Source organism: Tachysurus vachellii, chromosome 12, assembly GCF_030014155.1.
Source record: "Tachysurus vachellii isolate PV-2020 chromosome 12, HZAU_Pvac_v1, whole genome shotgun sequence".
NCBI lineage: Eukaryota > Metazoa > Chordata > Actinopteri > Siluriformes > Bagridae > Tachysurus > Tachysurus vachellii.
The window spans coordinates 17,086,855-17,099,503 of record NC_083471.1 but is presented as its reverse complement, the minus strand read 5'-3'; the positions used below and the strand labels follow the sequence as shown (position 1 = coordinate 17,099,503).

The following is a 12,649-nucleotide window of genomic DNA, read 5'->3' as shown; positions in this document are numbered from 1 at the left end:
AAGAAAAGACAGAGCACCATACATACAAGCTTTGCCAAGATTCTGACCCGTGATCTGGATTCCATTATCTTACACACAGATATTCACACACCTTGTATTCTCCAGCACATCAAACGACATGCAAAAGATCACTTCATTAACACCCACGTACGTGCACACACACACACACACCCACACACACTCATCAGAGAAATACACACATGCCAGCCATGCCAAGAGTATGAGATGTCTTTCATTCATTTTAATGTTTTATTACATTAAAGTGTCTTATTTCTCTTAAACCAAAGCAATTTGCCAGTAACACCTAGCTTGTTATGTTAGAAAAACTAGACGACCAGATGTCATTTTTTAAATAATTAAATAAAATGTTTTATATAATTTAGTCTGTTTATTATTATGCTTATTGTGTAGTGGGTCCAGGTGAATTAGCTGTTACTAAAGAAACAATTTTGTATTAGAACAAGCATGTTGATATGAACCTTTAAATTCGAGCAAATCAGAGCTGCTTTCATAGAAAATGAATCAAACGTTTCCACCTTAACAGATTAGAGATTTTAACAGCGCTGTGGTATACAGTAAGGCAAAAATATCAGATCACGGTTTTTACAGTCTTGCCGAGGTTGTGCTAAAAAACACTATGACGTGTGAACACTATTTGAGACATTGTCTGACTGTTTTATCAAATTTCTGTTTATAATGCAACATTTATAAGAAGAAGAAGAAAAAAAGGAAGAAAAAAAAAGAGGGTATTTTATGACAAAATAGAAGGAAAGAAAAAAACAGATTTTTAATGTCCAATTAGCGACTAAGTAATAAATGCGTACTAAAACTACAGACACTAATGATATAAAAGATATTCAGATATCATATCATGATCTTCCTCAGCTCTGCCCTCCACTAACTCCCCAATGTCTCTGGCTTGCAACGCTAGAGGGCTGTTTCAGTCTGTGAGATAAAAATTGGCACAGATGATTATCCTGAACTTTCTCATTTTCTTTTTCATCGCTGTGTAGTTTGCCATGGCTGCCTTCATCACTTTAACTCTACTCATGGGCCTGAAGTAGAATATATCATTTAGCAGGCTGGTGGACTCAACCTTGTTCTTTGTCTTCATCTATACAGCAAGTAATCAGTTCTACTATAGAGATCAGAGCCTGTGTTTAAACCAGGTTACACACTGTGCGTGCTTGCTTTGATCAGTATCTGTGCCAGTCTATTATTTATGTTGTTATTTGCTTTAAAAGGAAGCCGCCATAATTGCACGGTCTTTCGGGACCCGTATGTTCTTAGTGAAGAGATGTGGCCTCCCATGCAGTCTTGTGCAGTAATTTGCTGGTGATGGATTGATTGGCATTGGCAAAGTAGCAGCTGCAGGTTGTGTGTTTGTGCAGGCGGTAACCCTCATCACTGCAGGAATGCTGAGACATACATACAGCAGCCACAACTATGAAGGCCTGATGCACTGTTTTGGATTTAAAAGCCATGTTTGGCTTTACGCTGTCTGTTCGCTTGTTAGTTTAGGTGTAGACAATCCTGAATATACATGTTGGCTGTCTTTATTATCCGTCAGAAGAATAGCTCAGGCAGTGAGCTTTGTTTTCATATGAAAATTTATTCTCATATAAAATGGGCTTTGAGGAAAGCGTTTATTCAGAAGGTCCTTTATATAGATAAGGATAATGCTTGAAAGGATAAGACTTGAAATCCTTTCTGAGAAGCAAACATTGTTGAACGATTTCCAATTTGGACAATTTGATATTGTTGTCATTGTGGATTTGACTTTTGTTTTAAAGAATGTACTTTGTAAAAAAAAATAAGGTAATTGCATCTTCTATAATTGTGCCAAAAATTCTTGGGTGCCAATACATTTAAAAGTCATCTGTCATGCTGTCATCTGTCATCTGTCATGCATATATATATATATATATATATATGTGTGTATATATATATATATATATATATATATATATATATATATATATATATATATATATATATATGTGTGTGTGTGTATATATATATGTGTGTGTGTGTATATATATATATATATATATATATATATATATATATATATATATATATATATATATATATATATATATATATATATATATACATATATATATATAATTTATAATTATAGTCTATCTATAATTTTGGAGGGCAACATATATTATATTATCGCAATGATTTCAAAAGAAATTATGTCTAGAAGGAATAACTTCAGCATCTGTTAAAAATAGTCGTTTTTTATAAGTCTTTAGAATGGTTTGATTTAAAAGCCAGTTTCTTGGCACCACAAGAAAAAACAACCTTTTTTTTTTTTTGTTATTAAAAACACTCCTCTTCTTATTCAAAGTCAGTCATTATCCAAACTTCCTTTTCATTACTGTGAGCATGAAGGTGATTACAAGTTACTCTGCCAAGGCACACACTCTTGGTTGCTTTTTAATCGAACATGGTTCTTTCAGCAAGGCTTACCTAAGTAGTTTTTCTTGATTTACGTTTTTAATTTTCATTCTTTTCATTGATTTGCTGCTGCTTTCAACACATTTATACTGATATTTATACTACGACATTATTCCTTGATAGAATGTTATCAGAATCATATGTATCTGGTACATAATTTATAATTCTTCAGAATTTTCTTTTTACTAATACTTATGCTTTAGCAGATCTGCAGATTCCCCGGTGTAATAAAACAATGGCTTTAATGATGGCGACCTCCGGAAGCACCATGAACATATGGATAACTGAATTGAATTCCCAATTGCTGGTTAAAATAACCTGTAATTGGCCTTTCTCTGGAGACTTTAAAGGTCCTTTGTGCAGTTATTATGATTGGAAAGTGGCACCAGATTTGCTTGTAAAGGAAAACTGTTCTGTTCTGTGCTTATAGAGTCATTGAGTTCCTTACCACTCATTGCTTTTCCATTGCTGGAAAGATTTGTAACAGGCTTTGTACAGGTCAGTTTAGCATGTTCTTAATGGAAACCACACAGTGAGCGCTGTAGTAGTTCCCTTTAGAAGAGTCATGTTCTCCATCTGGAACTGAGTTACAATCAGCTGACTCAAGCTATTTAGCGGGCTTTGTGGTGATAACTGATACTCCTGCAATGTTGCAAAGATCTCACGTGTCATGAACAGCTCTCTGTGAAGAGACTCTTTTTTTCCCTTTAAATATAGACATTCAGCTGCTCTTCTTGGGCCCCTATTTCATTTGCTGATGAGCAATACTGTACTGGAATGATTTCTCACTCTTTATCTCATTGCTCTCTTCAGGGACAGAAAGGTCATCCTGGTCCTCCTGGCCATCCCGGAGAGCCTGTGAGTTTTATCTTCCTTTATATATAACATTATATATAACATCAAGCCATACTGTAGTCTCTGTAGTACAGTATGTGCCCAGTTACAGAGACAGTTTTGATGTACCAGATTGGACAGAAGCCTAAGCCTCAGCATGATAAAAAAAATGCTAAAGATGCCATAAATGAAGATGTAACTGCAATCGGTTTGGCCCGTTAATATAAACTTGGCGAGACTGACTGGTTCTGTGTGCTTTATTTTAGACTTTATAATGGACGTATTACACTCAGTGAATACTTTCGCTTCAGTACTTTATTACACTTTTATAAGGGTTTTTCTTTATGGAAGTTTATGTTTCTTAGTAGTTTTAATAGTCCTAGTGATCTTTAAGTAGCTTTCCATTGCTGTGAATATCCAAAACAGTTTTGTCACAATGATTCATAGTAAGTAGCATACAATGGCATATAAATTCTTTCCTTTCACAGTAATTGCGTCTGGCTTTCTAGCCCACACAATACATCATAAAATGACATTAATTGGGTGGCATTACATAGTTCCATACGCTGACATAATAAAATTTACAAATAAATGATGAAACTTAAGTTCTCTGAATGAATAAGCCCTTGTTCTTGGCTTTGGCTAATTCTAAATGCAGCTTATATATAGGCAAGAAAATTCATAATAGCCAGGTGACTGGCATACAGCATTTATTACCTGTTAAAAGTAAGTTTTACTACAAATCCAATATTTATGGTGATGAATTTATGTATTTCTCTCTTTATTTTCTCTTTCTTTCTTTAACATCCTGCAGGGGGATCAAGGGCCAGATGGAAACCCGGGTGCCAAAGGTTATCCTGGCAGGCAGGTGCAGTAAATCTCCTGTTGTGCTGCTGGCTCATACAATAGTCTTAGAAATGTATGAATTAAACTTTATACAGGAGGCTAAAGACAAAGTCATCATGCTCCATGTTTGACTTCCTAAGGCATCACATGCACACTAAAGTACAAAAGCAAGTTCATTTTGTATGCAGGACCAACGCTACATCACATCACACCTAACTGTCTTTGAAGTAACTAAGCTCTATAAATTAGTTACATATTTCCTATGTCTCCTGCAAAAATGATAAATTATATTTATATTCAATTATAATATTATAAATCGTGGTCTGGTTCATCCTCATAGACTCCAAACTCTGCATATCCAGAACAGTGGATTGGGCTTGGCTTTAGTTGGAATGATTATAATAGAAAGGAATCACAACTCTGGACAATACTACTACATTGTTCATTCACCTGCTTCACAAAGACCAACTGGAGCACTGGCCAACATGGTCAATAATAGTTATACTGTAGATACTCTGGGTTGCAGAAGCTGTAGGTTGAAGTTTATTTAAATGTATTAGAACACCGTGTATTAAATGCAGAGCAGATCATAGATCATAGAGCACCATGGATCAATTTTGGCAAATTGGGTTTTGGTCAGTGTTTTTCTGCCTATGGCATATCTGTAGACTATAAATATATTTCACATATGTGATATGATGTGAAAATTGACTTTTTATCCAGTCATCCTGCAAATATATTGTGTAGGGAGCCGGTTTAACAAACATACTGTAGATGTGGTCAATTTGCCTAAAAATATTAGTGTGTGCCTGCATGAAACAGACATATGTCTAAAACATAATTTTGTAATTACACTTTAGCTATTTAATTTAATTAAAATTAATTAGCAGTTAATTGCTTAAATTGCTTGACGTCGATCAACTGTGCACAACAGAAAAGCATTTGCTATATCTTATGGAGATTGTGACTACAAATCCCAACAATGCCACAACTGTCCGTCAAGGGACCAAAAATAGTCCATAGTCTCTGTATGTACTGTAATAGTGTAGATAAGATTTCCCTCATTCGGTGTGTTACTGTCCTGTGATACAGCAGTTTGTAAAGATATGGTTGATCTCTTGGAGGATGCCTGTGTTGGTAATGGTCATATGATTTGGGAAACTGGATGGAATTGGGTTTATAGTATCATGAATATTTTCAGGTGAAAACCCAAAATGCTACTTCACAGTGTTGTGTTTTCTAGGGGTTGCCTGGGCCAATAGGAAATTCAGGACCCAAAGGAGTTCGGGTGAGTGATTTATATTGTATATGTCTTTGGCTCTGGCTATTTTAACATATTAAATTTAGTAGAAGTTGAATTTCAGGGCAATAGCATGCACTATGTTTATTTTCCATGCTCTTTACACATCACACCAGGGTGTTTTGAGATACTTAATTTAGCATTATTCCTAGAGCATAACCCAGTTTTTACAGAATAGTGCAATTCATGTTAAAATCAACAAGACTGTAAACATACATTTACCTGTTTTTGATAGTAAGAGTTGATTTCCCTTATAAAAGTATCAAAGTGTATTGGTTCCATATTTATATAGTATGCCTACATTATCACACACAAACACACACACATTCTGGAGGCTCAGGGTAAGATTTACACTATAATCACTTATGAAAAAGACAATTCTGCATAAATTGTTTGTTTGTATTATCATTTCTTTATCTATTCACATCATGTCTCATTATGTGTTGTTGTATTCATTCATGAAGTCATCATAACCATCATTGCTGTGTCTCTAAACCCAGTGCCACCCAGCTGCCCAGCCTCAGTGATCCCTGGCGTGAGGGTATGTGCCCTTGGACTACATCGTGGAAGCCAGCACCATGCAGTCCATGGGCATATACACTTGCCTCAAGGCCTAGGTCTACATGAAGAGTTGCCATCCACTGAGGCTACCTGCTAAACTTCTGTAGACTTCATCTGAGTGCAGCTTCAGACACTAGGACTACTCATGTTAACTTTTTTTTTACCGTCTTCCTCTCCTTTTATAGGGCTTCATTGGAATCCCAGGGCTCTTTGGTCTCCCAGGACCTGATGGAGAAAGAGTGAGTTTAGTGCAACCATTTAATTCCATTTCAAACCTTTAATGACACACCTGGCATGCACATGACTCGATCAGTAGTACTTTAGCAGTTCACATATTTTCTAGTGCAGTTTTCTTACTTTATTCAAATTCTATAACACTGAATCACTGATACCGAGACTCGTTTTAATCCCCACCATAACATAGTAAGGAATTAATTTCCTCAAGAAACATGCGGTGGAGTGCCCTGGAGCACAAACTGCCAAGTTCTTTTGGAGAAAACCTTGGTTTGCTTTTTACACATGAGCGCTTTACCCGTTTAATCCAGGCAGTGTAGAAAGCCAGTGCAAAAGGGACATGCTCAACTAAAACTGCACAGAGCCTCCCAGCAAAGGTGGCCACTCGTCGTTCTCCCAATATTTGCACATCGTCTTTGAGCTGGCAGAATTCCTGCGGTGTAGGAATTATAAGCCACTCAGGAGCTGGAAAAAGATCTGCCACAGATTAGCCAGATCAGCTCTCCCATTTTCATGCATGGACGGATTTGAGCATGCTGTGCTCTGATAGAGACTCTTTTGTGCAGGAAAGAAAGAAAAGTGCTTTTCAACACAGTGCATTACATCCACCATGATCACTGATTAATTGACTCCCTTCTGCTCTTTTTTCTTTTTTCTATGTCTCTCGCTTTCTTTTTTATACAGGGTATTCCTGGTGTTCATGGGAAGAAGGGCAAGATGGGTAGGCCGGTAAAGTTTTCTCTCAACATCCTCTCTATACAAGCCTCTGTGAATGGTGTGTCTGTGTGTATGTATTTGTGTTTGTGTGTGTGTGTGTGTGTCTGTGTGTGTGTGTGTGTGTGTGTGTCTTTAAAAAATCACAGCAGTGTCAAGTTCTGAGTGAGATTTCTTAGCTGGGTTTTATGGTTCCATGTTCAAAGACCATACAGTGTTTTCCTGCTTAAAATGAACTCTATGTGTGTATATATTTATATATATATATATATATATATATATATATATATATATATATATATATATATATATCCCCACAAGGCATCACCGTAAATCAGTCCATGTACTGCTGAGACAATTGAGTCTTAGTGCTTGATAGCCACCAGATTATGGCCTTGATGCTGTCTGGGTCAAGAGTCAAAGTACATGTTGTTTTAAGAAGCTTAGCCTTAGGGCTGAGGGCTGAAACGCATGAAATGTAGAAATGAGCAAAAGAAAAAGAGTCTAAGAATCGACAGGCTTCAACACTGTGGAATTTATTTATTTATTTATTTATTCTTTTTTTTTTTTGTAAATGATGGTTTTGGAGAAAATTGTTAATCATCCAGATGTTAACTATAAGCAAAATACCAATGAAAAGAAGGAGTCTGGTTTTTTGGAGGGGGTTTTATTTTGATTCAGCCACAGTGCTTATCCTCCCGATACTGGATCATACACATAGGCTAATTTGGCATTTTCTTATCTATTCTGTTCTGTTTTGGCAGAGAAATAGCAAGTGAACAGCCTTCATTCCATGAAAATGACTATATTTTTTGTGAAAATACATTCTCTGAAATTGTATTCTCTGAAAAGTATTCTGTTTTCCTGTATTTAGTTCCAGGTCTTTATCTCAGTATCAGTCAAGAAAACCACTTCTTGCATTCTGAACTGTAAGAGAGAAGCAGTTCCTTAGTGTTGATGTGTGTTGTTATAGCACACCTCTGTTACACCTCGGCCATAGAAATAGTTCTTTAGGACACAAAGCGCTCTGTGTGGTTTGAGTGGCCCACACACATCTAAAAGTAATTCACGGTGTGATGTCACGGCTCCGGGTTGTAAATAATGACATCGTAGACGGATGTGAAACTGCTGACAACAGATCCTTCTTTCTCACTCCATTTCCATGCACTTTGTCAGCTCATGGAACCAAAGAGCTAATGGTATTTCCTGTATGGTTGACAGAAATGAGCATCATTGCCACCCTCTTTTGTGTTTAATGCTGTCAGAAGGTTCATTCGTTACTCCTCATGCAGATTAACAGCCATTCCTGTTTTATATTTATTTTTTAATATACGCAGTTTATAGTAATATATATAGAAAATATTCCAACCGGTTGAACAGATTTTCAGAGGATCAGATTTTCTTTGTGTATTCGCACTGTGTGTATTGGCTGGGTCACAAAATCAAAGATCTGCTGAAGTAGTTAGTTAAAGCTGAACATGCAGTATTTCTTTTCTACTCCAATTACAACTTGGCAACCGCACTAGTTCTGTTAAAGCCATTTAAATTTTTACTCGCATGGTTGTTGTATTGTGTATTCACATGCACGTATGTTTTATACTGCAAGTCAGGAACATAAGTGCTTTAAAAGAATATCAGTCTGCACCAAGAACCTCCTTCACTCTGAACCAATTATGTAACTCGACTTAGAGACGAGTCAAAACAGTGGTTCAGTGGGCTACCAACACTGTCTCACAGTTCCATGGCCCCCGGGTCGAACCTGAGCTCAGGTTACTGTTTGTACTGCGTTTGGAGTTTCCATGCATGTTCTTCCTGCATTCATTTTGGTTCTCCAGCTTCCTCCAACCTCCCAAAAACATGGCATGGAGGTAAATTGTTCTAAATGTGTGTGTGCTGCGCTTCTCATCCTGCATGCTTTCTTTCTTAAACCCAGTGTTCTCAGGATAGGTTGCAGAATTGGATGAAGTGGATGCTAAAGATATAAGAATAAATGCTTAATATTTCCAAAATCCAGACTCTGGTGCCATGAAAACCAGCTTGTGCGGAAGCTTTTATTTGGCTTCATAGTGGTAACCTATAGGACATCATTTTGCTACTTATTTGAGACTAATTGTGTTGTCTGCCCTTGGAGATGTGACAAAATTTTTTTTGAGGACTGAACCTACATTAGAGCCATTTATCCAGATGTCTGCTCAGGTATAAATATATTGTAGTGTCTCAATGCTTCCCTTTTCCTGTGTTTAGGGATTTACTGGGGATTTTGGCGAGCGAGGACCACCAGGGCCTGACGGAAATCCAGTGAGTATCAGAATACTGTGACCTGCAGATATCTAAATTCTAGAGCACTTCAAGACAATTTTTTTTTGCAATAAAAAATATTACTATGTATACAAGTAAATCACTGTATATACTATTCAGCCATTACCAACATTAAAAATACCCACCTAATATTGCCCATGAGCCACAAAAACAGCTCTGACTCAGCAAAGGCATGGACTCCACAAGACCAATAAGGGTGTGCTAAGATATTCAGCACCCAGACATTAACAGCAGATCCTTTAATCCATGCAAGTTGTGAGCTAGAACCTACATAGACAGACACGTTTGTCCAGCACATCCCTCAGATGCTTGTTTGGACCAACTTTTTGTCATGATAATTAAACGTTTTCTGAACAGAATTTGCAGTGCGAGCAAAAACCGTAGGGCACTCATGACCCTGTCACTTGTTCGCCTTGCTTGGAGCATTTTTGGTAGGTAATAACTACAGCATACCAGTTACACCTGTTTTGGAGATGCTCTGACCCAGATCCTTACATTTGCTCAATTTTTTCTGCTTTCAACATGTCATATATTCCACCCGTTGACAGGTGCCGCTGTAAAGAGATAATCAATGTTATTCACTTCATCAACGGTTTGGCTAATTTGTGTATGTGAAAGATTTTACACCAAATTTTTGCTTTTAAAGTATGAACGAAACACTAAGATATATCTGCTTCAATTTAAGTGGGGACTGTTGGCTCAAGATCTTTATCGTAAAGAAACAAAGCTGACAGACAGAACCATCTCATTGTCTTGATTTCCTGTTTAATAACCAAGCACAAAGTGAAGCAAGAATCAGATTTTAAAATGAAAAATTATTTCATTTAAAGACAGTTTGAGTATCATTAAATCTAGTGATAGATAAATTAATAGTATGATTACTCAAAAGCCTTTGGGCAAGACCATCCTATTCATTGGTTAGGGCTTACATGCCTAAACATTGACTTCACCACTTTGTGTAAATGATTGTGTAAGCTAACACTAACAGCTAACGCTTCCAGATGTTACAGTGTTAGATAACTGGATAACAATATGATTGCTTAAAAAGACTTTAGCTTCGGACAAGGCTATATGTTTGCTTAAAAAAAACAAACCAGGATCCTTTTATTGCACCCTTTCAGCTTGTCCTGCACCACTTCTAAAAGTCAAACTGACCACAGCAACCATCACTTGCCAATAAATACAACCACTAACTGCCACCACATTCACACACACACCAGGCCAGTCTACACCATATCACCAGCTATATAGCAGACACTCATAATGAGAAGTGCAGCTGTCGTTACTGGAACACAGTGTTAAATAAAACAGTTTTGCCATCTGATGGATCGTTTTACTCCTAATGACTTTTTCATAGCTATTATATCATTGTTGCTTTTGCTTCCATGTTTTAGGCCTTGTTTTCCATGATGTTAAGGATTTTAATAGTTGCTTTTATTATATAATAAAGTGAACCCATTGATAACTGCATATTTCCGTCTATTCATACTTAGATTGAAAATGATCAAATATGTATCACACTTTAGTTCACTTTGCACAATAGTTTACAAATGCATAGGTGCATTTCCTCTTACTGTAAACCTGTAAGAAGAATCTTTATACAAGAGCTGTAACAGAAACATTTCAGCAATATCCTGACAGATTCTGACCCTCTTGACTCTTTTCCCCAGTGTAACCCAAACCTTCCTTTTTTCTCCTTTCCTCTCAATCCTGCTTTTTCATCCACAAGTTACACAGCAAGGGCTGCCAACCCATCTCCCTTCTTTCAGCTCACATAAAAAAAGGAGAAAGAAAACACATACAGGGGATGCTTTTGGCAATAGAGGAAGTAGCAGTGGCAGCTAGCAGCAGGCCAGGCACGCAGCACAACAAGTCCTTCTCTGTGCTTCACAGCGACCTTCCGTCCAGGGGGAGATACAAGCCACAGATTAGTCTGTTATCAGGGGATAGAGACTGGACTCTTTCACCTCTGTTTCACTCTACTCTCGCCTTCGCTTTACCTCTCAACCCTGGCCAGCCTTTCTCTTCAGTGTTTAGAATAGAAACTAACGAGCCTTTGTTCTGCATTCTGCTCTCTCCTTAGGGAGAACTGGGTCCAACTGGTCCTAGCGGAGTACTTGGCCTTATTGTGAGTATATCTCTTTCAACTTCTTATAGAGCCCTTAATAAACTTCTGGGTGCTCAAGTCAGACTTTTCCTTGTGAAGTACTTTTTACTCACTTATAAACTTTTACTCACAGCATAACTTTTGTCAGTTATATAAAATGTGTAGCTGTCAGTAGTCAAAATGCCATTTTGGACTGTCAATTAAGCAAGGAATAAACAACGATGGGCATGTGCTGTTTTAAAACATAATCAGTAACCATGTACTGCAATGTTATGTTGTTTATCTTTAAAGGTACAATATGTAGAGCTTTATTTCAGCTTTATTCACACCATAGTAATTTGTCAAAGATTAAAATGTTGAAATGTTAAAGTATATCACCTCACAGATGGTATCTGTCTATAGTTATCTTTAATGTTGTTAAACGTCCAGAAAATAAATCAGTAACACCTCATTATACCAGCTATAAATGTTTGTACAATCCAAACCAAGAATTCTGGAGCACTGAGTTAGTTATACTGTAGCTTGACTGTTTTTATTAGTTTTTTTTTGCTGGGAGCAAAAATGTTTATTTCATTTTCAGTTCATTCAAAGACTAATTTGTCAATGTGCAAATGTAAACATGGCATTAATTAAATTATTAATGTAATATTACTTGCTTGCTCCATAACATGCTTATTGAAGTCCACTGATGTTAACTGACTAGAGCTATATTTCTAATAAAGTGAAAATAATAAAATCCATATGACCTCTAATTAAGAACTGAATTGTGGGTAATTACAAGTAAAGGCTTGGAATTTGCACTTTTGACATAACTATGGGCAATAAATAACGCATATAGAATTAACAACTTTATTACAATGTTACAGTGTTAATACAGAGCTATACATGGTCTGATCTGAGCTGATCTTTGTGTGTGTGTGTGTGCGTGTGCGTGTGTTGGCAGGGGGACATGGGACCTCTTGGAATCATGGGTCTTCCAGGCCCTATTGGACCCAAGGTGATTAATTTAACATCATTTCAACTGTTTTAATTGGACATTCAGTGAATGACGGTTTACATTTTTTACCTTGGAAGGTAAAAACAACGATATAGTGTTTCCTCTTCACTGAACTGCACTGTTAGAATTTCTTTCAGGAGGACACATTAGGCTTGAACCAACACAAGCACACAAAAGTCTCATGATGAGATGAAATTGATCCACTTCCAGGAGAATGATCTCTAATAGCTGAATTGTTTTTGGACCCATTAATGCCAGTGTGCAGGTC

At 36.9% G+C, this 12,649-nt stretch overlaps 1 protein-coding gene across 2 annotated transcripts in view; it reads left to right on the top strand.

Moving 5' to 3' along the window:
* The window catches only part of col27a1b (collagen, type XXVII, alpha 1b), a 61,585-nt gene that overhangs the window by 22,982 nt on the left and 25,954 nt on the right, over positions 1-12,649 (top strand). For both annotated transcript variants that reach the window (XM_060883062.1, XM_060883063.1), the window contains 8 exons: positions 3,283-3,327; positions 4,118-4,171; positions 5,393-5,437; positions 6,196-6,249; positions 6,929-6,973; positions 9,203-9,256; positions 11,361-11,405; positions 12,328-12,381. In XM_060883062.1, the coding sequence (XP_060739045.1) occupies positions 3,283-3,327; positions 4,118-4,171; positions 5,393-5,437; positions 6,196-6,249; positions 6,929-6,973; positions 9,203-9,256; positions 11,361-11,405; positions 12,328-12,381 (396 nt within the window). The remainder of the gene's footprint in view (positions 1-3,282; positions 3,328-4,117; positions 4,172-5,392; positions 5,438-6,195; positions 6,250-6,928; positions 6,974-9,202; positions 9,257-11,360; positions 11,406-12,327; positions 12,382-12,649) is intronic.